This window comes from Cavia porcellus, unplaced genomic scaffold (genome assembly GCF_034190915.1).
Source record: "Cavia porcellus strain 051 isolate PalLab524CR breed Dunkin Hartley unplaced genomic scaffold, mCavPor4.1 scaffold_9, whole genome shotgun sequence".
NCBI lineage: Eukaryota > Metazoa > Chordata > Mammalia > Rodentia > Caviidae > Cavia > Cavia porcellus.
This window is the reverse complement of record NW_026947492.1, coordinates 63355171-63380490: the sequence shown is the minus strand read 5'-3', so window position 1 is coordinate 63380490 and position 25320 is coordinate 63355171. Positions and strand designations below refer to the sequence as shown.

The window sequence follows — 25320 nt, the reverse complement described above, 5'->3', positions numbered from 1 at the left end:
GCCCTGGCTGCCCTCAGACTTCTGTATGAGTGAGCCTCTGAGTGCTGTGATTAGTAGTTTATACCACCATGCCTGGTTTGAATTTTAAAATTCTTGTTAACATAAATAAGTTCTATGAGAAATAAATTTTCAGATATTTTCTGTTGATACCACCCAAACCATTTTTTAAAACCCAAACCATTTTAAAGGTTAGTTGTAGTATAGAATCTGTAACCATGTCATTAAATTCATATAGGCTGTTAAAGTAAAATTCACTGGTTCTGGGCTGGAATGTTCTGTCCAACAGTGGTAGAGTGTTTGTCTAGCAAGTGTGAAGCCCTAGGTTCATACATGGAGGGAGAAAGATCACTGGTCCATCTTAAGCTGCCATTATTCGTGATTTTGTAACATTATGCATTGGTTATTTGGAAGTTACCGGTTTCTGGAGTATGTAGGTCTTCTATTTGTTGAGATTTAATTATACACCTGTTACTGTTAATTATATAGTTGTTACTGTTGCTATATAGTTGTTACTGTTGCTACTGATTTTATCAGATAAGTCCACAAATTGGAAAGCTAACCAGGTATAGTGGTGCCTGTCTGTAATCCTGCCTCTCTGGGAAGCTAAAATTATAAGTCAAATCTCAGCCAGGGAAATTTATGAGACCCTGTCTCAAAAAATAAAAAGGGGGCCAGGAATTTGGCGCAGTGGTATAAGTGCCTGCCTGACAAGTATAAGGTTGTGAGTTCGATCTCTGGCACCACAAATAAATAAATAAATAGTTTTTGGCAGCACATACACTAAAATTGGAGTGATACGGAAAAGATTAGCATGGCTCCTGCACTACAATGACACATTCGTGAAGCGTTCCATATTTAAAAAAAAAATGACATGGGTTCATGAACAATAGTATAGGAGTCCAAGCAGCCAAATTGATAAACTTGGAATTTAATTAGCTGAGACCACTTGTATACAGACTTCCTCCCCCTTTCAGAGTCCAAACAAATGACACCAAACTGGAAAGTTAGTGTTTTTAGAAGAAAGAATCACAAAAGACATCCTGCTGGAAACAATTTAGCTAGAATCTTACATTAATTTTTGGTTGACTCCTGTATCCTGCTTCTTTTGTTGAGCAGGTTAGTTTTTCTTCTGTGGATATAGCTCATTCCGCTTTTCTCATGGGATTTATACCCTGAGTAATTTTCCATTTCCTGGGTCATAAACAGGGTACTATTTAAATGCAGGACTCAAGATGATGTCAGTTATGCCAAGCTACAACATTCCCCATTGGTTTTAGTGCATGAATCAAATCCTTGATTTCTGGTTATCCTTAAAAGTCATTTTTTAAATCTACATTTTGTAGATCCTCATATTGGGAATGGAGTTTGCTTTGGGTATAATGCATTAAACAGTTTATCATGTAGGGGCCAATAGTAATGGCCAGCAAAACCAGTGTTCCTGCCAGAGCTGAGAGTAGGGTGGTCAGCCATGGGGTGTGGAGAACAAAAATTGTTCTCTGTTGACGATGTCTCTCATATTTCTTATCAGCTAGGTGCCTTCTGAGCTAAGACTGTTCTTAAAAACAAGATTCACAAAGGGCTAGGCATGAACACCCCCCCCCCACACACACATTTTAAGAATAGGAGATCTAGACTGCCGATTTTGAAGGACCATCTCAGCCAGGGAGTTTAGAGACTCCTCCAAGGTGATGAACATTTTGTTTAAGTGTGCTAGATCACAATCTATTTTTTGCTTGGTATCTGGTAAATTTAGCCTTCTGATACGAGGGCTCTGGTTCCTACTGTTGTGGAACCAGCCACTTCTAATCTCAAAAGCACAGGAACTAGGGCCCTCTTTTTTCTTGTGGGTTGGGTAACCCCATATATTTACTCTCCTTCTCCAGAATACCAGTACACTTGGGGGAAACATAGTTAAGATACAGAATTCAGAGTTAGGTCCAGTAAAGACAACCAGATGAGCACAAGGGGTGAGACCATTGTATAGGCAAACCAAGTTCCTGGGGGGGAGACTAAATGTTGGTTGAGGGAGTAAGAGACATTTTGTACATACACAGTTGAATTACAATTGATTTGAAATGGGGAGCACTTCAAGAGGAAATTTACAGACTGAATACAAAGTCCAGAGCCCTGAATGTTTCCCAAAGTGAAGGACGTAGGTCCTTACCCCCACCATCATGAAGAACCAGAATTGAAGTTTGAGGTGTTTACCATCTGGGGTTTTTTTTTTTTTTTTTTTTTTTTTGTCTTTTTCAGTTTTTATCGGTACCAGGGATCGAACTCACGACCGCCTGCTTGCAAGGCAGGTGCTTATGCCGCTGAGCTAAATCCCCAGCCCCTGCCATCTGGGTTTGATATTGGCTGTACATATAAACAGACTTAGGGCCCACATATTTGGAGTTTTACTTTTAGTCCATTTAGTTGGAGTCTCTGGTCCTATAGGCTTAAAGTGGGAGTAATGGCTCTTTCTGGCAACTTTGATGGCTGTGGGAGTACTCAAGATGAGGTGAGCTGTCTCCTTTTGATGTAAATTTAATCACCAGATTAAGCTGCCAGGGGGTCATCAGGTATTTCAGGACTGGTCTGGTGGCCCCAGAACAAGCAATGGGTCAAGTGCAGAAAGGGCTGAAGAGCCTGTAAGGACTTAACAAGTTCCCCATTAGTGACAGCAGCCAACTTATCATCTTGGACATGGGGAATCAAAGAGAGCAGTTGGCTGCCATGGCCTCAAAAGGACTAATGTCCTGAAGGTAGGGGGTACATCGCGCACATAGAAGGGCAAAAGGAAGGAGACTTAACCAGTTTCCACCAGTCTCAAGAGCCAGTTTTGAAATAGTTTCATTGGTGGCTCTGTTTATTCTCTCTACTTGGGTTGAACTTTGAGGCTGGTAGGCACAATGTAATTTCCAGTTGATTGCTAAAGCTGCAGCTAAATTTTGAGTGATCTGAGCCATGAAAGCTGGGCCATTGTCAGACCTCAGGGAGGTGGGCAAACCAAATTGAGGCGCTATCTCATAGAGGAGTTTTTAGCTATGATGAGAGCTGATTCAGTCTGAGTGGCGAATCCTTTAGTCCACCCAGTGAATGTGTCTATGAGAACTAAGAAATATTTATGTCCCTCTCTTCTTGAGCCCACTTTGGCAAAGTCTATCTCTCAGTGGTCTTCAAGGCTAAGTCTTCATTGTCTCTTTCGAACATCAGTGGTGGCCATCTTAGGGTTCACTTGAAGACATTGTGGGCATTTTTGGCTGATCTCTTTGGTCTCTACTTGGCCAGTTTGGTTCCCTCAAATGAGTGGCCCAGTGGGTCTCCTGGATGAGCTGGGGGCCCAACCATCTGCCAGCCTTCCAGAGAAAGTTGGGCTTCTAGGCTCTTGCCTGGTCTCAAGTCTGAATCTGAATAGGATGACTTGAGTAGCATGGGTGGCCAGAGAACTGGGAGGAGCATTATAGGCCCCACCAATGAGAAAACACCTCAATAGCTCATAAAAATGTTCTCCCTGAGGTGGGGAGGTAGTGTTTTTCTGGAGCTCTGGACAGTCCTTTGTCCAGTGGCCCCCTTTTATAATACGCATACTGGTTTTTGGCTAGTGGGTTCCTTTTAGATTGGGGGGGTTCCCTGAGTCATGTTTGGTTTTGGGATTTTCCTTTTTTCCTAGAACAAGAAGGACCTTTGCCATCCTTTTGTTTTTAAGTCTCGCAGATCTTCTTGGTTGTTGAAGACCTTTTGAGCTATCTCCACTAACTCTTGAGAGTGCCTTACCTTTGAATCTTTCTAGCCTTTGAAGCTCTTTTCTAATACATGGAGCTGATTGGGAGACAAGCGTGGTATTTAGGATGCATCTATTCTCAGGTGCCTCCCGATCAATAGGCGTATAGAAGGCGCTCCAAGAATGCAGCTGGAGCCTTGTCAGGTCTCTAACTTACCTCTATTTAAGACAGATTAGTTGGCTTCCAAGCAGCTGCTTTTAAAAGTACTCAAAAATCCTTACCTTGAATACTGCGACTGAAGGGTTTGGGGCAGAAGCTCACAAAGGGGATGCTACAGCCGGCCAGGCTTGTGTCCTTCAGGGAAGCCACGATGCTGCCCATGCTCTTGGCCCCGGAGAGCTGAGCCACCATTGCTCCTGCTGCATGGCATGGGCTTTGGCTTTTGGTCTGACTGGGGCTCTTGGGTTGCTGCTGTTGCTGTATTGGGAGTCACTGGGCAGGGAACAGTTAAGGTTTGTCCTCTGGCTGATGGTGTGCAGGGAGGAAAAGGGGGTGTGAGCTATTCTCTGTACTGAGAGCCCTGAGACCTCTGGGCCTCAACTTTCAGGGTGTGGGGGAACATTGTGGGTGCAGGGCCTGTGTGTGTGGGGGAGTATGAGTACCCCCTCTCACCCGGGGACCTGCTGGGTGGGGCACTCACAGCAGTGCTGTTGGTTTTCAGTCCCTTTTGGAGGTCAAGAGACTCTGAAAGTGGGCCATTTACAGTCACAAAAGAAGCAGGGTACAGGAGTCAACCAAAAATTAATGTAAGATTCTAGCTAAATTGTTTCCAACAGGATGTCTTTTGTGATTCTCTCTTTTAAAAACTCTGTAACTTTCCAGTTTGGTGCCACTTGTTTGGACTCTGAAACTCTGTGTGTGTATAGAAGTGGTTCTGAGCTCAGCTAATTAAATTCCAAATTTACCAATTTGGCTGCTTGGATTCCTATATTATTCACAGACCATCTCATGTGGGGGCTCATCCGGGATTATAGGATCCAAGCCTCTCTTTGAGGCAGTTGTTCCTCAGGGGGACTGCCGAGAGACATTCCTTCTTTGAAAGAGAAACCTAAGCCCCTGAAAGCTAATTCAGAGCAAGTAGTCCAGATTATTTTAGTTTTTGTTGGGGTGCCTTTGGGGGCGGGGGAGGGGTGTCTTTGGAGACATTGGATGCAACATTAAAGTTTCTTAGACCTTTTCCAGACAAGATGTTGCCTGGGACTTGTTGGCCATAGGGTCAAACTAGTTTTCAGTGTCAGTCTGTTGGTCTCTTGTCTTTGTTTTGTTAATCTTGTCATGGGTTTAATGTTTGTTATTCATCTGTTATTCATGTAATTGGCTTAGTCTGCTTTTGCTTTTTGTTGCCTTTGCAATGTGTTCTTAACCATTTTCAGGAATTTCCTATGGTGAACGTGTATCCTGCTTCTTTTGTTGAGCAGGTTAATTTTTTTCCTGTGGGTACAGCTCATTCTGCTTTTCTCATGGGACTATACCCTGAATAATTTTCCCTTTTCCTTGGTCAAATACCGGATACTAGTTAAATGCAGTCAAGATGGTATCAGTTGTGCCAAGCTACTCTAATTAATTAATTAATTAATTAAAAAGACTTGGTATGTAGCTCAGTACAAAAGTCCTGGGTTCAAACACCAGTATAAAAACAAAAAATAACTGATGATTTTTTTTGGGGGGGGGTACAATGGATTGAACTCATGACCTCACACTTGCCAAACAGGCGCTTATGCCGCTGAGCTAAATCCCCAGCACAACTGATGATCTTATAGTGGCAAACACAGGTTTTCAAAATTCTAATTATTGTCAGGGGTGGTGGCATGTATCTGTAGCTTCAGAACTTGGGAGGCTGAAGCAGAAGGATCGACACAAGTTCAATGCCAGCCTGAATTGCATAGCAAGATTCTTGTCTCAAGGAAAAAAAACCAAAAACAAACCCAGAAGCCAAAATTTTAATTTTTTTAAATCAAGTCCTAATAAGCATACCTTGTCATTCATTCTTTGACATAGATATTCTATGGAGGGAGGAGCAAATAGTAATTATGCAAGTGTTTTTTCTTTTAAGTTGACCTTTGCTTCAGTATCCATCAATGTTTTGAGTACTAGGCATTGAACCTCAGATATGCACAGAGGTACACTTGTTATTTTTGTGGTCTTCTTGATTCAGGGTTTTGCTGTGTCTTTCAGGCTGGCCTTGAATTCACTTTGTAGCCTAGGCTGGTTTCAAATGGTAATCTTTCTCAGCCTCTCAGATGCTGGGATTACAGGTTGTGCTGCTATGCCCAACCTCAAAGAGGTATAGGGAAATTTGGAGAATTAATATAAATAATTTTTACTGTATCATTAGTTATTTATTTGTTCATTCATTTTTTTGTTTTGTACTTTAAAAACAGAAAACCAAAAATGATACAGAATTTCAAAGCAAAATAATAGATTAACACTAGTTAATATATTGCATATTGTTATCTTCAAAGTAGTTGTTCAGATTGTAAAATATAGGCATGAAAGAAAATATAGGAAAGAAAGAACAATGAAAGCACAAACTTGTTTTTGATGAATTCACAGAGATTAGTAATATAGTTACCTATCTTGTGTGTGTGTGTGTGTGTGTGTGTGTGTGTGTATATATAATACATGTATATTTGAATACATATACAGATATACAATCTTTTCCCTTTTTTTTTCTCCTTTCCCCTATCCCAGTTGTTCTTTTAAGTATTATTTTTTTTTTGAGACAGGGTGTCACTTAGGCAACTTAAGATGGCTTCTAGCTCACTGTAGCCCAGGCCAGCCTGGATTTGAGTTGATCCTCTTGCATTACAGACATTCTTTTTTGGGGAGGTGGGTACTGGGAATTGAATTCATGACCTTTGCATTTGCTATTACAGACATTCTTAAATTGGAATATTTTGTCCTCTGTACTAGGTGACAAATGAAGAATTCAGTGATTTGTTTGTACAGCTTAGCACTGACTGTTGCCTAGATTCAGCCGCAAATTTTAGGTTTTTTGATCTTTGTTTTCATTACTGAGGATTTGAACCCATTGAATGCTGAGCTACATCCCCAGCCCTTATTTGTAATATTTATATTCTGGATTTAGGGTCTCTAAATTGCCCAGGTTGGCCTTTGAATTTCTTTTTTTTTTTTGGTGCCGGGGATCGACCTTGTGCTTGCCAGGCAGGTGCTTAAGCTAAATCCCAAACTGGCCTTTGAATTTTCTTTTTTTTTTTTTTTTTTTTGTCTTTTTCTTTTTTATCAGTACCGGGGATCGAACTGCCTGCTTGCAAGGCAGGCGCTTATGCCGCTGAGCTAAATCCCCAGCCCCGGCCTTTGAATTTTCAATCTCCTACATCAGTCTCTCAGGTAGCTGGGATTACAGATTGACCACCACAATGCCCTTGAAGGTTCCAACATTTTTACATGCTGTTGTTTTTCACTTTTTGATAATGGAAATTGAACCCAGGGCTTTCACTGTATCCAATATCCACAGCTCTATTTTCTTTTTTGTTCTGGAACAGGACTGGGCTGAAATTTGCAGTCCTCCCGCCTCTGTCTCCTAGGATGCCAGGATTACAGGCTTGCATCAGATGGTCCACTCACAGTGTTGCTCTTAGACCACGGTGAAGAAGTCATCTTTGGGTAGGGGAGAGGGAGGCAAATAATGTCTAGTAGTTTTTGTTTTAAACTAAGTCTTGCTGTATTAACGGCCTTGAACCCCTGGGCTCAGGTGATTCTTCTACTATGACCTCCCAGTTTAAGTAGCTGAAACTACATTCGTGTATCATTATGATTGGTTTGTGCTTTAGTTTTGGCTTTATGGAGCCCTAAACGAAATCTTGGGAACTTTTTGTTTTTGGCAGTATTAGGGCTTAAACCAAAGATCTTCACACTGAGCTACATGCCCAACCCTTTTTATTTTTAATTTTGAGATACAGTCTTGTTAAATTGCCCAAGTGGGACTCAAAGTTGCTGTCCTTATGCCTCAACCTCCCAGAGTACTAGGGTTACAGGCTTGTGAGTTTTGGAGACTTCGAGAGGTCACTCTTGGAGAACTGCTAATCTAGGTAATGATTTTCACACAAAACCCTAATTTTAGGAGTGCTATATTGGTTGGATTGTACTGTACTCACCCACTCTTCACTTAAGCTGGAGCAGCTTCTGCTTCTTTTACTCGTTGGGGTTCCATAGCTAAAAAATGTTTGAAATCGTTGCTTAGGGGGAGAAAGAAACTGGTTATGGTGGTGCACACTTGTAATCCCAGCACTGGGAAGCTGAGGCAGGAAGATAGGTGAGTTAAAGCCAACCTGGGCTATATAGTTCAAGACCAGCTGAACTACACAGCAAGACTTTGTCTCAAAACAAACAAACCAAAACCACAAAACAATGGGATGAGGAGGCTCAGGATGTAATCCATTGGAGAGGTATGGGGTTCAGTCTGCAGTGCTGCAAAAAAAAAAAAAAAAAAAGTTGGAGTTAAGGAATTAAGTGCCTGAATTAAGACTGTCTGCTTAAAAAAGAAAAAGATGGTACTTTGTAAATACTTATTGCATTCACTCATCACATTATACTTCCAAATTTTGCCTTGGTGTTTTAAGGTTGTGCTAAGTAATAGTCAGTGGATGGAAACTTGTGTATTGGATAATTAGAAATCATTGTTTATAAATTGTAGCTTGGCATTGATTAAACCCTAGGTTTAAGAGTGAGGGGAAGATTACTGTCTTTTTTTCTATTGAAAATACTGTAGAACTAAGTCAACAAAACAATAAGCCTGATTTGAAGAGCTGTAGTTTGAAGCAGTTTTGTCCTAATAGTGCTTGAATGTGAGCCGTATAATCCCTGTTTCAAGAAATCAAGGTCTAGGAGATTGTCATGATTTACCACAGGTATGCCTTAGTAAGTGGCAAGGAATTTTTTTTTTTTAAATTTTGAATCTTTATTTTGAATTGATTTTAGGTTTACAGAGAGTTGCAAGGATAGTAAAGTGGCAGAAGTTTTAACAAGAGTCATCTCACTCCAAAAATAATACATTTTTTTCAGGGGGCTGGGGATTTAGCTTAGCGGCATAAGCACCTGCCTTGCAAACAGGCAGTTGTGAGTTCAATCCCTGGTACCGATAAAAAGTTAAAGTTTAAAAAAAAAAAATAGATAATATATTTTTTTCACTGTTTGTAAATTGGTGAGTGTTATACTGAGGGGTTAAGAAAATTCTGCTTAGTGTGCTGAGAAAGGAGCTGTATTAGATGATAGGTGTTTCAAACAATTACACCCCAGTGAGCAAAGCCAGAATGCTTTTTATCAGAATAGCAAACAGTTCATACGCTCAAGTGGCAGATATAAAGCAAATTGATTACATAACTAAAAACAGTTGGAAGATACTGGTTTATGTAACAAGCTGGAAAGGGAGAGGGAAAGGACAGTGTTTTGAACTAAGAGCCTGAAGGCTCTTAATTTGTAACAGTCTTGTGAAGTAGGTGAGGCTTGAGCAAAAATTTTTATCACTTATTTTTGTTAGTACATGTTTGCAGTACAGATTACATTCATTGTAGGGAGTTTATATATGTACATAACACATCTTTATTTCTTGAATTACTTTTGAAAGGAGTGGTAGGGAATGGATCAGGGAAGCATCATAGGAAGGCTGTTGTAAAGCAATTAGAAGGTAGCACATAGTTTGGCTGGAATACATACAATGCTAAGTAAGAATAGGTTAATCTCTTCTTCCTGGAATTTTACTGGGTGCCCCTTTTCTTATGCTTCCTCTCTTATCCAAAAGGCAAAAATTAGGTCATTATTTTCTATTCAGTTTAAATGGGTGGTAATTTTTGCCTTCCTAGTATTTCATGAATGTTAAATAAATAAATATATTTTAAAAATTAAATATATTAAAAATATACACAAAAGTGTAAAGTAACAAATACTAATCCATTCATCTAATGAGTATTATTTTTGCTCTTTGCTGACTTTGGTATTAAGGAACTCAATGAAATGGAAAAAAAAATTACTTCTCAGTTAGAGTGCAGCAAACAGAAAATGTCCTAGGAAATCAGCATAGTCATTTAGCTAGCACTGAAACTCAGTGGCACAAGCGCCTGCTTGGCAAGTGCAAGGTCCTGAGTTCAGTTCCTGGTATAAAAAAAAAAAGGTAGATGGCACTTAGAGTTGGAGATTGAATTTAGGGCCTTTTTTTTTTTTTTTTTTTTTTTAATACAAGATCTTGCTAAATCACAAAATTAACGCAGGCTAAATTGGAACTTGGGCCCCTCTTGCTATCGCATCCCAGAATACTGGGATTACAGATGTGCACCAAGATGCCTGGCAAGAGCTCAAGTGTTCCTGCATTATTTCTTCTAGGAGGATGCCAGTTTTGGCCAGGGTAAAGTATTGAGAGAATAAAGACTTGAATGAGTTTTTTTAGGTTGTGGGCCACTTGCCTTTTTTTTTTTTTTTTTTTTTTTTTTTTTTTTTTTTGAGAGGGTCTCGCTATGCAGTTCAGGCTTGTCTTGGGCACACTTTGTAGCCCAGGCTGATGTCGAACTTGCAAATGATTCTTCTGCCTTAGCCTCCCAAATTCTGGGATTACAGGAGTGCACCACCGTGCCTAGCTCTTTAATATGGTAATAAAAATACTTTTTAAAGAGCAAATTTTGTTACTGATACATGTTAGCTGTATTACATATTTTATCTGTAACCTAAAATAGTTCCTCTTCACTCAGTGCAGCATAGGCAGACCAAAGATTGGACACCCATGATAAATGTCCTATAATTTTCAATCTGTTTCTTTTCTCTCTTTTTTAAGTGGAGTTTGCTACATTTTTAGTTGGAAGATAGGAGTTTATGTAAAATCTCTTGTCTTGTAGATCTTTTGGTGTTGATGAGAGAAGAAATGAAATATAGAAAAGTTTAGATCTTCTCATTTCCTGATTTCGTCCTCATCTTACTCATCTTCCTTTTTCTAGAGAGAACCATGTTCATGAATTTGCTGTTTTTTTGTTGTTGTTGTTTTGTTTTTAAACAGGATCTCACTGTGTAGTTCAGGCTGGCCTTGAACTTACTAGCCCAGGCTGGCTTTGAGTTTGCACTGATCCTCTTGCCTCAGTCTTCCAGTACTAGGATTGCAAGATAGACATTGTACCACCATACCCAGCCTGCTGTGTATTTTTCCAGTCTTTATGTTGATTCAACCTAGGACTTTCACACTGGACTATATACTCCAGCCTCTTTATTTTTTATTTTGAGACAGTCTCCCTAAGTGGCTTGAATTTGATAGTCCTCTTGTCCTAACCTTCCATAGTGCTGGGATTACAGCGGTGTGGCTCCTTTTTTCTTATTTCTTTGATAATGCTGGGAATCAAACCCAAGGCCTCATGCATTTTAAGCTTGTGTATTGCAGCTGAACCACATCTTCAGTCCCTTGCTCCATACTTTTATTATGCATGTATACCCATAAATAAGTGTATTTATTTTATATAGATGGTATGCCAGATGTATCTTTTTGTGACTTTTTTATCGAACATTTATCAGAAATAACTATCAGAGTGTAACTTTATCCACATGTTCTAGTTATGCCTCTTCCTTGTCCATCCTCCCTCTTTTTTATTTTAATTTTTAAAATTTTTAAGTTCTAGAATTTTTTTGAGACAGAATTTGCTATTTTGCTGAGGCTGGTCTTGAACTTCTATGCTCAGTCTATCCTCCTGCCTCACCCTGTCAAGTGTCTTTGTGTGTGTGTATGTGTGTGTGTGTGGTACTACAGATTGTACCTAGGGCCTCATACATGCTAAACAGGACCTCTGTCAGTGAGCTACTTCCTCAGGCTGTGTGCTTTTTAATTTTCATTAGTATGGGTTTGCAGTATGTAATGATACATTCATCATGGAGAGTACAAATGTGCTTTGTTTTTGATACTATATCCATGCTGCATATTTAGCATAGTACTCTGATTCATTCTTTTGGTCAGTTGTGTTTTGTTTTGTTTTGTTTTGTGGTGCTAGGGATTGAACCCAGGGTCTCACACATGCTAGGCAAAGTGTTCTACTATATTGAGTTGAATTCTCAGCCAGTCAATTTAGATTTAATGGCATCATCAAAACATAATAAACTGTAAATACATGTATTATATGTATTATATGTCTTCCATTGAAGTAAACAGCTTGATACTTATACAGGGCCAGATGAAACAGGACCACAAATTCTCATTCTTCCTGTGTATCTTACTTATACTCTTCACTTTTCTTCCTATATCTTTAAGCCGGATTGATATACTAAAGCTGGCCCCTTGTTGTTTTTTGTTTGTTTTTTGGTACCAGGAATTGAACTCTCCCCTCAGATTGCCTGGCAGGCACTTACTTGGCTGAGCTAAACCCCCAGCCCCTTTTGATCTTTTTGAGACAAAGTTTAACTGTGTAATTCAGGCTGGCCTCCAACTCACAGTGATCCTCCTGCCTCAGCCTTCTGAGTGTTGTGATTACAGGTATGTGCTTGCTAGCTAATTTTGATGTGAATCACACAAATTTCTAGTTTGAATGAACCTTTGTATAATTAAAGAAATTATTCAGTTCCTGGATGATCATATAAAAAACAGTTGAGGTTTTTCTCTCCTGGAATTTTAGAGAATACCAATTTCTTTTAAAGTATCTGGTGTTTAAGGGACAGTGTTACCTCTTCCAGAGTGTGAAAAATATTTGGGTGATACAGCACTTGGAAATGTTATGGGACTCTGGGATGCTGTCAAGAAAACTTAAGAATGTAATTTTTAATTTTGTTGTGAATGAGGTATGATTTTACTTGAAGAAAAAACTATTCCTGTGTTTGTTATATAATGTGTTTGTAATAAAATCATCATACTTGTCACAAAATCCAGATAAACATGATTGGTCATTTTCAGGTTTTCTGTAGCAAAATAGTTTACTCAAGATTTTCTAAGCCAGATTGTGTCTGAAAGCCTAGTGCTTTCAAGGCTGAGGCAGGGTTTCTGTGAGTCCAAGATCAACCTGAATTAAATAGTGAGACCCTGTCTCAAATATCCTCCCCTCTCCCCCCAAAAGATTTTCTTGTTTGCTACCAGGTAAGTGGCAGCAGACATCTTTAAGGAAAATTTATGGAGGAGTAAACCTTTTACTACTTTTTTTTTTTTTTTTTTTTGTCTTTTTCGTTTTTATCAGTACCAGGGATCGAACTCACGACTGTCTGCTTGCAAGGCAGGCGCTTATGCCGCTGAGCTAAATCCCCAGCCCCATTTTTTTTTTTTTACACCTTTATGAGAAAGGAAACCTTTTACTTTTGAATAAACTGTAATGTTAACTTACTTCTATTCAAATCAAAATGGGGAAAACCCAAAACCTTTTATGAGTTGGAAAAATTTGTCCACTTTATTAAGTGATCAAGGTGTAGTTTCAATATTGTGGGGAAATAATCTATATGTACTGAGGGGTTTTCATTAAAGGTTTTTGTAGTGTTCTCAGAACTAGGAGATAGAGGACCACAGAGAATGGTCTTCAGTAATCTCAAAGAAAACATTATACACAGTACCAAAACCTCTAGGATTTGGAGATAAGAGCATCCAGAATTTGGCAACCATTTGTTATGATAATATTTAACATCTAAAAAATAGGGGGAAACCATTTTTATAACAGACTATGGGAAATAAAGGCTGACAGACTTTAGCATTTCATGTAGTTGGGATAGTAAAATGTGGTTGTAATTTTTGATGAGTGTAACATACAACCTTCTAGGGGCTGGGGATTTAGCTCAGTGGCATAAGCACCTGCCTTGCAAGCAGGCAGTCATGAGTTTGATCACCAGTACCGATAAAAAAAGAAAAAGACCAAAAAAAAATTATATATATATATATAAAAAACCTTCCAGGGGCATTATGTATAATCTGGCCTAGTGAATTTGAAATCTTTTAAAAGGATTTGGTTAGAGTTTTTTTTAAAAAGTTGGAGCTTAGCAGTCTTGTACAGGCTTGCACAGGCCTCACCGCTCCCTTCCGGGCTTGGTGGACTCTAAAGTTCTGGGCCTCTCAGTGCCATGCATTCCAGAGGCTGGGTGGCCTGGGGTGAGTGTTCCTGCACCATCCCCCTGAGCCCAGCTAGTTTGGGACCCTCAATCAGCCCTGGACAGGGAATTTCGCAGCTTCCTGTTGCACTGGACCAGCTCTGCGGGTCTTGAGCTGGCCTGCCCTACCCTCAGTGACCTTCTCTCAATCCGGGGAACTGGGTAGCCAGAGTCCCAGGAGCTGAGGGCATAGAAAAGGATTACCAACAGGCCCTGGGGAAACTGTAGAATAACACTTGAAACAGAAATATAGGAAAATGATAAAACGAAAGACCAAATTACAATCTCAAACCTCCAGACCATCCCAAGAAACCTTAACGAGCTATGTACATGGAAGAAAATATATGCCATACACATGAAATATCAGACATGATAGCAATTCCAGAAAGCTTTAAAGGAATTCAAACTAGAAATAATCTCCCAGGTAAAAGAAGAAATGATAAAAGAAATAAAAGAGATGCTGAACATATCTAAAGAAGACACAGTTAAAAAATTGGAGGGACTAAACAAAAAGGTAGAATCCCTGAATGAACAATATAAGAAAAAATACATAAAGCAGATGTAGAGAGATACACAGGAAATCAAAAATTCCATTGAAAGTTGTCAAAACCGCCTCAATGAAAGTGAAGACAGAATTTCAGACCTCAAAGACAAGATTGCAGCTAGTGAACAGAAAAGGAAAGATCTTTTAAAAATAACAAGAAACCAGGAAATAACAATTCAACAGCTGCAAGGTGAGGCAAAGAAAAGCAACAGAAGGGCCTGGTGATTTAGCTCAGCGGCATAAGTGCCTGCCTTGCAAGCAGGCAGTCGTGAATAGGATGTCAAGAGGATATTTAGAGAAGTAATAGCTGAAAATTTTCCAAACATGAGATCGGAAACTGATATCACGATCAGTGAAGCATATAGAACTCCAAATAGCCATAACCAAAATAAAACTACACCCAAACATATAATACTCACCATTCCAGAAATCCAGCAAAAGAATAGAATACTAAAAGCTGTCAGAGAGAAATGACATCACTTATAAAGGAAAACCTATCATAATCACAGTAGACTTCTCAGCATAAACAAAAAGAAGAGCATGGAGTGAAGTATTTCAGATCCTAATGAAAAATGATTTCCAACCTAGACTGATGTACCCTGCAAAACTGCCCTTCAAAATGGATGCAGAATTAAGATACTTCCATGACAAAGAACAGCTGAAGAACTTCCTGATCACCAAGCCAACCCTGCAAAGAATACTGAAAGTTTAGATACACTTAGGAAAAGCAAAGCACACAATTAAACAGAACAGAAAGATAAAGATGCAACAACAGAAAGATAACATGTCAACAATAAACAATAACATGTCAATAATAAATTATAACCGTTAATGTAAATGGACTCAATGAATCAATGAAAAGAAACAGACTGGCAGAATGGATCAAGAAACAAAATCCAAACATATGCTGTCTATAAGAAACTCATCTAACCCAAAAGGATATAAAACAATATTCCATGCAACAGGAACCCAAAAAAAGCTGGGTTAGCTATTCTGTTTGCAGACAATGTGAACTTCAAATCAATAACTACCAGAAGAGATAAAAAAGGTCATTACATACTGGTTAGGGGAAAACTTCAAAAGGAAGAGATAACTATCTCAAATATATATCCAGCAAATTCCAGAGCACCCAGTTATATAAAGCAAGTGTTAATAGACATGAAAAACCAAATTAGCGTAACACAATTATAACAGGAGACCTGAACATACCATTGACACCAAGGGACAGATCAACCAAACAGAAAATCAACAAAGAAATAACTGAACTGAATCACACCTGTGAACAGATGGACTTGATAGACATATACAGAGTGTTCCATCCAACAACATCAGAATACACATTCTTCTCAGCAGTACATGTGTCATTCTCTAAAATAGACCATAAATTAGCTTACAGAACATATTTAAGTAAGTGCAAAAGAGTTGAAATTATCCCTCGCATGTTATCGGATCATAGCATCATAAAATTAGAAATTAATGATAAAAGATACTGCAAAAATCCCACAAGCACATGGAAACTGAATAACACACTCTTGAGTAATCAGTGAGTCACAGAGGAAATTAAAGAAGGAATTAATACCACAAGCAAATGAAAATACAAATACAACTCATTGGAATCTATGGGATGCAATGAAAGCTGTCCTTAGAGGAAAATTTATTGCACTGAGTTCCCATATCAGGAAAACAGAACAAATGCAAGTAAACAACCTGATGTTACACCTCAAACATCTAGAAAAAGAAGAGCAAGCAAGCCCAAAGCCAAAAGAAGAGAGGAAATTATAAAAATCAGAGCAGAAGTCAATGCAATAGAGACTAAGAAAACAATCCAAAGAATCAATGAATCAAAGAGTTGGTTCTTTGAAAGAATGAATAAAATTAATAAGCCCCTAGCCAACCTTACTAAAAAAAAAAAAAGGGAAGAACAAGCTCAAATTCATGCAATGAATTTCATGGAATGAAAAAGGTGAAATCACTACAGACTCTGTAGAAATACAGAAGATCATCAACACCTATTTTGAAAACCTCTACACTCATAGGTTTGATAACACAGAAGAAATGGACAGATTCCTGGAAACATATGAAGTACCAAAGTGAAATTTAAAATGTAATTAAGTCCTTACCTGCAAAGAAGAGCCCAGACCCAGATGGATTCACTACAGAATTCTGAAACAAGAAGTACAAAGAAGACTTAATGCCTGCATTCCTCAAACTCTTCAATGAAATTGAAAAGGAAGCAGTCCTTCCTAAGTCATTCCTGGAAGCAAATATTACTCTAGTACCAAAACCTGAGAAAGACCCAGCTAAAGTAGAGAACTACAGACCAGTCTCCCTAATGAACACACATGCCAAAATACTCAATAAAATATTGGCAAATAGGATGCAGCAAATCATCAAGAAGATTATACACCATGACCAAGTGGGATTCATCCCAGGCATGCAGGGATGGTTCATTAAATGTAATCCACCATATCAATGAAACCAAAAGAATCACATGATTATTTCTATAGATGCAGAAAAAGCTTTTGATAAGGCCCAACATTCATTTATGATACGAACCTTACAGAAAATTGGAATAGATGGTCTTTACCTCAATATAATAAAGGCTGTCTATGACAAACCAACAGCCAGTATCATACTAAATGGCCAAAAGTTGAAGGCCTTTACTTTAAAGTCAGGCACAAGGGGCTGGGGATTTAGCTCAGCGGCATAAGCGCCTGCCTTGCAAGCAGGCAGTCGTAATCCCTGGTACCGATAAAAAGGAAAAAGACAAAAAAAAAAAAAAAAAAAAAAAAAAAAAAAAGCACAAGACAAGGATGTCCCTTATCACTGCTCCTATTTAACATAGTACTGGAAATACTAGCCAGAGCAATTAGACAAGAGAGAGAAATAAAAGGGGTAAAGATAGGAAAAGAAGAAGTTAAATTATCATTATTTGCAGATGACATGATGCTCTACATAGAAGACCTCCAAAACTCCATTAAAAGACTCTTAGATATAATAAATACATTCAGCAATGTAGCTGGATACAAAATCAATACTCAAAAATCAATAGTATTCCTATACACTAACAAGAAAATCACAGAGAAATAGTAGAAGCCACACTCTTCACAGTAGCAACAACAACAAAAAAAGAAATATTCAGGAATTACTCTCTGAAAAGAAGTGAAAGACCTATACAAGGAAATTTGTAATAGACTGAAAAAAGAAATTGAAGAGGATCTCAGAAAATGGAAAGACATCCCTTGCTCATGGATAGGAAGAATAAATATTGTGAAAATGGCCATTCTCCCAAACTGTTACACAGATTCGATGCAATCCCAATAAAAATACCATCAACATACCTCATAGATCTCAAGACATCACTCATAAAATTCATCTGGAGTGAAAAGAGACCTAGAATAGCAAAGACAGTTCTAAGCAGTGAAGGCAAGGCAGGAGGCATCAAAATCCCTGACTTGAAGTTGTACTACAAAGCAACTGTAGTAAAATCAACATTCTACTGGAATGAAAACAGAACTGAAGATGAGTGGAATAGATTAGAAGATACAACCACAACTACAAACATAACCACCTTATCTTTGATAAAAGGATCAAACATGTTCACTGGAAGAACAACAGTCTCTTTAATAAATGGTGTTGGAAAAACTGGCTCTCCATATGCTGAAAACTAGAACTAGACCCATGCATATCACCATGTACTAAATTGAAATCTAAATGGATCAAAGATCTGAATATTAAAACAGAAACAGTAAAGCTGTTAGAAGACAAAGCACATGGGAAATAACTTCCCAGAATCAATAACTGGGATCACGTCTTATTAAAAAGTTTCTGCATGTCAAAAGAAATCTCCAGCAGAGTGAAAAGAAAACCCACAAACTGGGAAAAAATGTTAGTGAACTGTCCCTCACACGAAGGACTTCTGTCAAAAACATAAAGAATTAAAAAAATCTGACCCCAAAATTCAAAATCCAATCCAAAAATGGGCATCTGAGATGAATACATACTTCTCAGATGAAGAAATACAAATGGGAAATAAATGCATGAAAAAAAGTTCATCATCATTATTCATTAGAGAAATGCAAATTAAAACCACACTGAAATTCCATCTCACTCCTGAAAGAATGTCCAGGTTCAAGAAAACCATCAGCGACAAATGCTGGAGAGGCTGTGGGGAAAAAGGAACTCTCCTGCACTGTTGATGGCAGTGTAGACTGGTGCAACCATTGTGGAAGTCAGTCTGGAGATTTCTCAGAAAGCTGGGATTGGAAGTCCTGTTTGTTCCAGTGATTCCACTTCTAGGCATATTCCCAGAAGAACAGAAAGCATCATACTACAGTGATGTATGTGCAACTATGTCTATAGTAGCACAATTTGTAATAGTCAGATCTTGGAAATAGCGTAAGTATCCATCAACTGAGGAATGGATAAAAAAGCTGTGGTATTTTTATACAATGGAGTACTATGATAAAGAATGATCACATTGAGATATTTATAAATGGGCACAGCTTGAGACCATACTCATAAGTGAAATAAATCAATCCCACATGTATAAATACCGAGTAGTTTCCCTAGTGTAAGAAATGATAAGAATACATAAAAATACGTGGTAATCGTGATTCCCCATTATATTGCTTTGAAGACTTATGTTTTCATTCATTAATTGAAATGGTTTTATTCTGGGCTGTTTGATTTTATTTTCTGTGATGGTAAGAACAACTGTTTTGAAGAAAACAAGACGTCATAATAGCTAGTGCTGATTCAATACCATCTTGTTTTGAAGCCCCATCAAGCTTTTGTTCTTCTGTATCCATCTGTCTTAGCATGTTGTATCTTACTGGATTTTATTATATGTGATAGTCCAAACAAAAACTTTTATAGACAAGAAGATAATACAGAAACCACTATTCATTTTCTGTTAGTTGTTTCTAAATACCCTGTAATACTGTCATTCTTTTGAATGGTTTTACATTATCTTGATATGTTTGATGCTCTAGTATATGAAGTTATCATAAAATATTTCAAGGAAAGAGACACTATGATAACTACTGTTATGTTGGGGTATCTTGTGGTGAAACACTATGCTGCATAAATTGTTATGTTCTGACCTGTGCTGTTGTATTATGTCCTCTTTTATCTGAATCTCTTTTTTATTATTTTATTTTTATTGTTTAATTAAGGGAAAAATAAACTTTAAAAATAGCAGGATATATTATAGTAACTACTTTGATTTCCTATTAACTTGATTTGAAGCCTTGTATTGCTCTCACTGTCTTATTTTGACTGATTTTACTGTATTCTGTTTTGCTGGATAGTATTAAGTTTGAGGCTATAGGCAACTACTTTGAAGAAAATAAGATTCAGTATGATGCCCATTCTGGGTTATCTTCTTTTGAAGTCCTGTAATGTCTCCAATGTTTTCATTTTATTGGTTTTATTCTGTAGTGTTTTGTTCAATTTTATTAAAATGATGATATAGGCAGTTCTTTTTAAGATAGCAAGAGGCATTATGTACCATTGTTGATCACCTTGAATTCTGTTTTTACATCATGTACTATGTCCATCCTTTTGATTTGACTGACTCTGTTTTGTTATGTCGCATTTGGTTTTATTCTCTTCAAAAAAAAAAAAACAACTGTGGGAATAATAAAACCCACAATGTGTAACTGTTATTGTAAAAAAGAGAGGAAAAGAAAGTGCTCTACAGGATATAACTGCATGTATATTTAAGTGTATAAGATAGATAACCATATTACTGAATTTTTGTTGGATCATTGAACAAAACTGTTTGGGGGTCTCACTATTTGAATGTCCACTTTGTATGCTTTAATCCTGTAACTTGAACCAACTATTTTTAAGATGACAATATGTAATCTATTAATTAGTGATTTCTTACTGTTCATTTTTTTGAAATTCTGTATTACTTTAACACTTTTTCTGTTTGTTTTCTTTTTCTTTTTAAATAAAATTAAAAGTTGGAAGCTCGGAGTTTAACTCAAAGACAGAGCACTTAACAAAGTTCTGAGTGTATACCCAACAATGGGGAAAAAAAGCTGAAAAGTGTTTCCATCAATCAGATTTTATTGGTACATTTGAGGTAGATATAAGGATCACATTCATCATAGAGAATTTGTGCCTGTATATGGTATAATTTGTTTTTTTCCCCCATTCCCCTACTTGCCTCTCAACCCCTCCCCCCTTCCCATTTACAGAAGCTTTGTTTCCATGTTGCAAAACATTGTTTTAAAGGGATGATTATTGTTGGCTGTGAAGTTTAACCTAATATTATAGACCTGTCGCTTTAGGAACTCTGTAGATTAAAGAGCATTTTATAAATTTTTTATCATATAAAGTTGAGTATTGAGTTAAATATATGTGCTATAATTTGTATTGCTCTAGTTAAGTTTGTGGAAAGAGATATTTTGTCTAAGTTACATTGCATTCTGTAAAGAGTTTCAATTTTTGTTCTTTCCAGCTTTCTGAAGCAAAAACCCATTTTCAAGATGTTCAATAAATCATTTGGAGCCCCTTTTGGGGGTGGCACAAGTGGCTTTGGAACAACTTCATCTTTTGGACAGAGTAAGTTAAAAAAGAGCAAAAGGGCTGGGTGTGGTTGCGCACATGTATAATCGTAGCACTCAGGAGGCGGAGGCAGGAGGATCACCAAAAGAGTTCAAGGCCAGCCTGAACTGTATAGTCAAACCGTGTCTCAGGAAGACAAAAAATAAGAACAAAATGAGAAGCTACTTTAATTTAGCTTTGCATTATTAAGAACAAATATTCTGGGAATTGATGGGAATTGTATTTATACTGTAGTCTTTATAACAGTCTCTGAAAAATGATCAAGATAAGGACTTGTTAAGATTTTCTGGGAAAACAGAAATGTTCTGAGTTTTCTTATCTTTGTGTGGTTATCAATAAAAATACTTAAATATTTGTATTATTTGGTTCTGTTCACAGAAAGTTATAATTTACTACCAATTTTCAGGTCAGAAAGTAGTTTTTTGAATATTGAGATGTAGCGACTGGAGATTTAGCTCAGCGGCGTAAGCGCCTGCCTTGCAAGCAGGCAGTCGTGAGTTCGATCCCTGGTACCGATAAAAATGAAAAAGACCAAAAAAAAAAAAATACTGATATGTAAAAAGAAATTATTAAATAATTACTGTGGAATTTTCTCTGTAAATAAAATGAATGACATTCAGAAAAAGATTGAAAATCATCATCAGCCCTCTGGAGATCTGTTACCTGTGGGAATATTGCCTATATAAATTCTTACTCACTTTTCAACATTTGCTTAAAATTGTATTCTTATGCCAAGTGTGGTGATGGATGCCTATAATCACAGCATTCTGGGAAACTGAGGTGGGAGGATCACAAGTTCAAGCCCTCCTTGGTCAATTTAGTGACTTAGCAAGAGCTCAGCTCCAAATTTAACAAAGAACTGAGGATTTAGCAGTGTCCCTGTGTTCATTCTCAGTTCTACAAAAACCAGTGAAACCATACATACATATTCTTACAACAAAGGTAGAATTTGTAGTATAATGGACTTGCATATAGTTCTTCGCTTTGGTAACTTTTTGGTACTAAGGGTCAGATTCGAGTTCTTAGGGCCTCACTAAGTAACTTAAGTTCCCCAGGCTGGATTTGAACTTGCAGCCCTCCTGCATTAAGTGAATGAGCATTTAATCTATCAACATATATGCTAGGCACCACACCTGTAATCCTAGAATTTGAGAAATTGAGTTAGGAGGATTACTGAGAGTTGGAGTCTAGCCTGTCCTACCTAGCAAGACCCTGGCCTAAAACAAAACAAAAAACAAAACAATCTGTAATTTTTATTGATAAAGTCACTATATGTATGTATTTAGTGGTATCTTGCTATGTTTTCCAGAGTGGCCTTGGACTTCTGACTCAAGCAATTCTGCCTCAGCAGGAGGAAGTAACTTCCACTCCATGTATACAACCCCACACTCAGTTTGAAAAGTTAGTGTGTCTACCCCATACTGGGAATCAAGCCCAGAGCGTCATGCATACTAGGCAAACACTCCCTCAGTGAGCTGGAGCCTCATCACCACCCTGATAATTTATATCTTTTCACTTAAATTTTCCATATTCTCCTACGGGAATGAGTACAATATCTACAGATTAGATTTTACCCAGTGATACTCTGATGAAATTTTGAAAACTTTTTTTTTTTTGTCTTTTTCTTTTTCTTTTTTATTGGTACCGGGGATCAAACTCACAACTGCCTGCTTACAAGGCAGGCACTTATGCCGCTGAGCTAAATTCCCAGCCCCTTGAAAACATTTTTAAATTAAACTAGTAGTCCTATTCAAGTTAAAAATGTTGCCAGATGTGATGCACACATGTAATCCAGCACTCAGGAGACTGAAACAAGAGAATCATCGTGAGTTCAAGGCCAATCTGAACTACATAGCCAGACCCTGTCTCACAGAAACCAAACAAATGAAGTGTTAAGAAATTGTAAAACTTTTTTCACTCACTAACTTTTCCACATTTTAATTTACTCTTGAATTTACTTTTCAGATACTGGCTTTGGCACCACTACTGGAGGTGCATTTGGAACATCTGCCTTTGGTTCTAGCACCAATACTGGAGGCCTGTTTGGAAATTCACAGACCAAACCAGGTAAAGGCTTTGTTTGAAATACATCTGATTTACTTGTAACTGCTATGGGCCTTACTTAGTGATTCTGATCTGCTTAACTTATTTTTTCCCCCTCCATCTCCCCAGGAGGATTATTTGGTAATAATTCATTTAGCCAGCCAGCTACCTCCACAAGCACTGGCTTCGGGTTTGGTACATCAACAGGAACGTCAAATAGCTTGTTTGGAACTGCAAGCACAGGGACCGGTCTTTTCTCATCCCAAAACAATGCCTTTGCACAAAATAAACCAAGTGGCTTTGGGAGTAAGTAGGACATCATTGAACTTAATTTGCTTGTTGAATGTGTTCTGTCTTTCCCCCTTTCCCTATGATCACCCATCTCCTTTCCCCAGCAAATTGCAAAAATAATGAGCAGATGAAAACTTCAAAGTGTTTTGCAAAATTTAATAGACAAGAAAGGAAGATAGTATATAATCTAAGGATGGAGATTTCAGAAGCGTTAATACTTAAGAAATACACAGTAGACAGATAGATCGTGGCCAGAGATAGGCTGAAAAGCCATGTCAGAGTAATACTGTTAAGATGTAAAATATAAAGGAAGAATATGTTGTAATCAGTAGTATGTGAAGCAGAGGTTTTAAATCTGTCTCACATTTGTTATGAAGAGACTAGACCAGGAGTAAAATTTTAGACATAGAATGGTTGCTTTTCCATTCCTTGCCTGTGGAAGATCTAATTGATGACCTATTTTTAAAGTTCAGATGTGGCCTGGGGTCACTTATTCACAGAGTACTTTGAGATAACCACTATTAGTTGACCAGATGTGCCTTAATGAGGTGATGCCATTTCTAGCTAAGTGAATGGTGGCATGAGTTGTTACCCAGCTATATGTATTTTTTTCAAAGGGATAGTCATTTGTTTGCTATTGAAATATTTAATCATGATGATTTAAAATGCAGTCTAAGGAACTAACTCAAATGAGATATGTGTATTTAAACTTTACTTTAAGATATGCTTTGAGAAAAATAGAAATCTGCCACCAAGAAATCACAATTTTAACTTGGCAAGGTCACTTTATTAAATATTGGCAGATACATTTTTCTTGTTAGCTGAAATTCTGCCACCATATGTTTAACTTCGGAAGTAGCATCTCATTGTGAGAAAGTATAGTCCTTACATAACAGTTAATTTTACTTATATGTGAGAGTTATATTAAGTCTCAGCTTTTTAGAATAGTGAGCTTATTAGAGAATCTGCTATTTCTGTATTAGTTTCTATTAAGTGTTCAACAGTGATTGCTAATTTTTCTAAATTTTGATTGGTTCATCAAATATTACATCAAGCTGTGATTGCCACATAGGACCATTTTTATGTTTATATTCTTTGGTTATATGTGGATATATGTTATAATGCATGTAATAAAACATACTGTGATCCATGTTGAAGTGTATTGTGGCAAGATGTTTTCAGAGAGACAGTTTGTACCAGTACCTAGTATTACCAAATAAGAAATGAGAGAAAACTTTGGTGAAAGTAGTGTTTCTTTATAGACTTGTCTGTTAGAAGCCCAGGAAGGGCTTCATGAATGCTTTCCTGGCTTACGGATAGATTTTTTTAACTTGACACTTGCAAGTGATAAGCTTGAAAATGTATGTCTGCGTGAAATATCTACTCAAGGCTAGGGATTTAGCTCAGCGGCATAAGTGCCAAGTGCCTGCTTGGCAAGCGCAAGGTCGTGGGTTTGATCCCTGATTCTACCAAAAAAAAAAAGAAAGAAAGAAAGAAATATCTACTCGAATGTGTTGCTTGGGAGGTGAAAGAGGGTTTGAGAATGTTGAAGTACTGTTGCCAGTGTCATACACAATTCTGAGGGAGTCTTACAGATTGTTCAGTTCTTTACTCTTTTTTTAAAAAATCTTAACTATTTGCTATACACAGGTACATTTTTTTTCTTTCAGCTTGTCAGACTAATGAAGCGATGCAATTTTTACACACGTGTATCTTATTTTACTAATGATTTAATTTTCATATTTCTTTCTAACTTACAGATTTTGGAACAAGTACTAGCAGTGGGGGACTTTTTGGAACTACAAATACTACTTCTAATCCTTTTGGTAGCACATCTGCCTCCCTCTTTGGGCCAAGTAGTTTCACAGCAGCACTTACTGGGACTACTATAAAATTTAATGTATGTATTTCTTCCAATCTTTGCAATATGTTTTTTCCTCATTGTATATTTGTAGGATGACTTATAAAATTGTTCATTGTCCCAGTTGGGTACAGCTTAATTTGACTTCCTAAAAGATGTGTTAAAAGCAAAATCTTTCAACAGGTGTAGAT

The 25320-nt window shown here is 37.6% G+C and overlaps 1 protein-coding gene and 1 pseudogene across 9 annotated transcripts in view; both read left to right on the top strand.

Moving 5' to 3' along the window:
• Nup98 (nucleoporin 98 and 96 precursor) overlaps positions 1–25320 on the top strand; it is a 110487-nt gene that overhangs the window by 4952 nt on the left and 80215 nt on the right. For 8 of the 9 annotated variants that reach the window (XR_010049855.1, XM_063256594.1, XM_063256596.1 and 5 more), the window contains exons 2-5: positions 20828–20931; positions 22900–23001; positions 23107–23283; positions 25029–25168. Coding sequence is in view for 8 of the 9 variants with exons in the window: in XM_063256594.1 (XP_063112664.1) it covers positions 20856–20931; positions 22900–23001; positions 23107–23283; positions 25029–25168 (495 nt within the window). In the remaining variant the exon portion in view is untranslated. Of the gene's footprint in view, positions 1–12061; positions 12226–20827; positions 20932–22899; positions 23002–23106; positions 23284–25028; positions 25169–25320 lie in introns of all 9 variants that reach the window. The other variant, XM_063256592.1, reaches the window with a different exon arrangement.
• On the top strand, positions 762–859 carry LOC111755098 (U6 spliceosomal RNA; annotated as a pseudogene).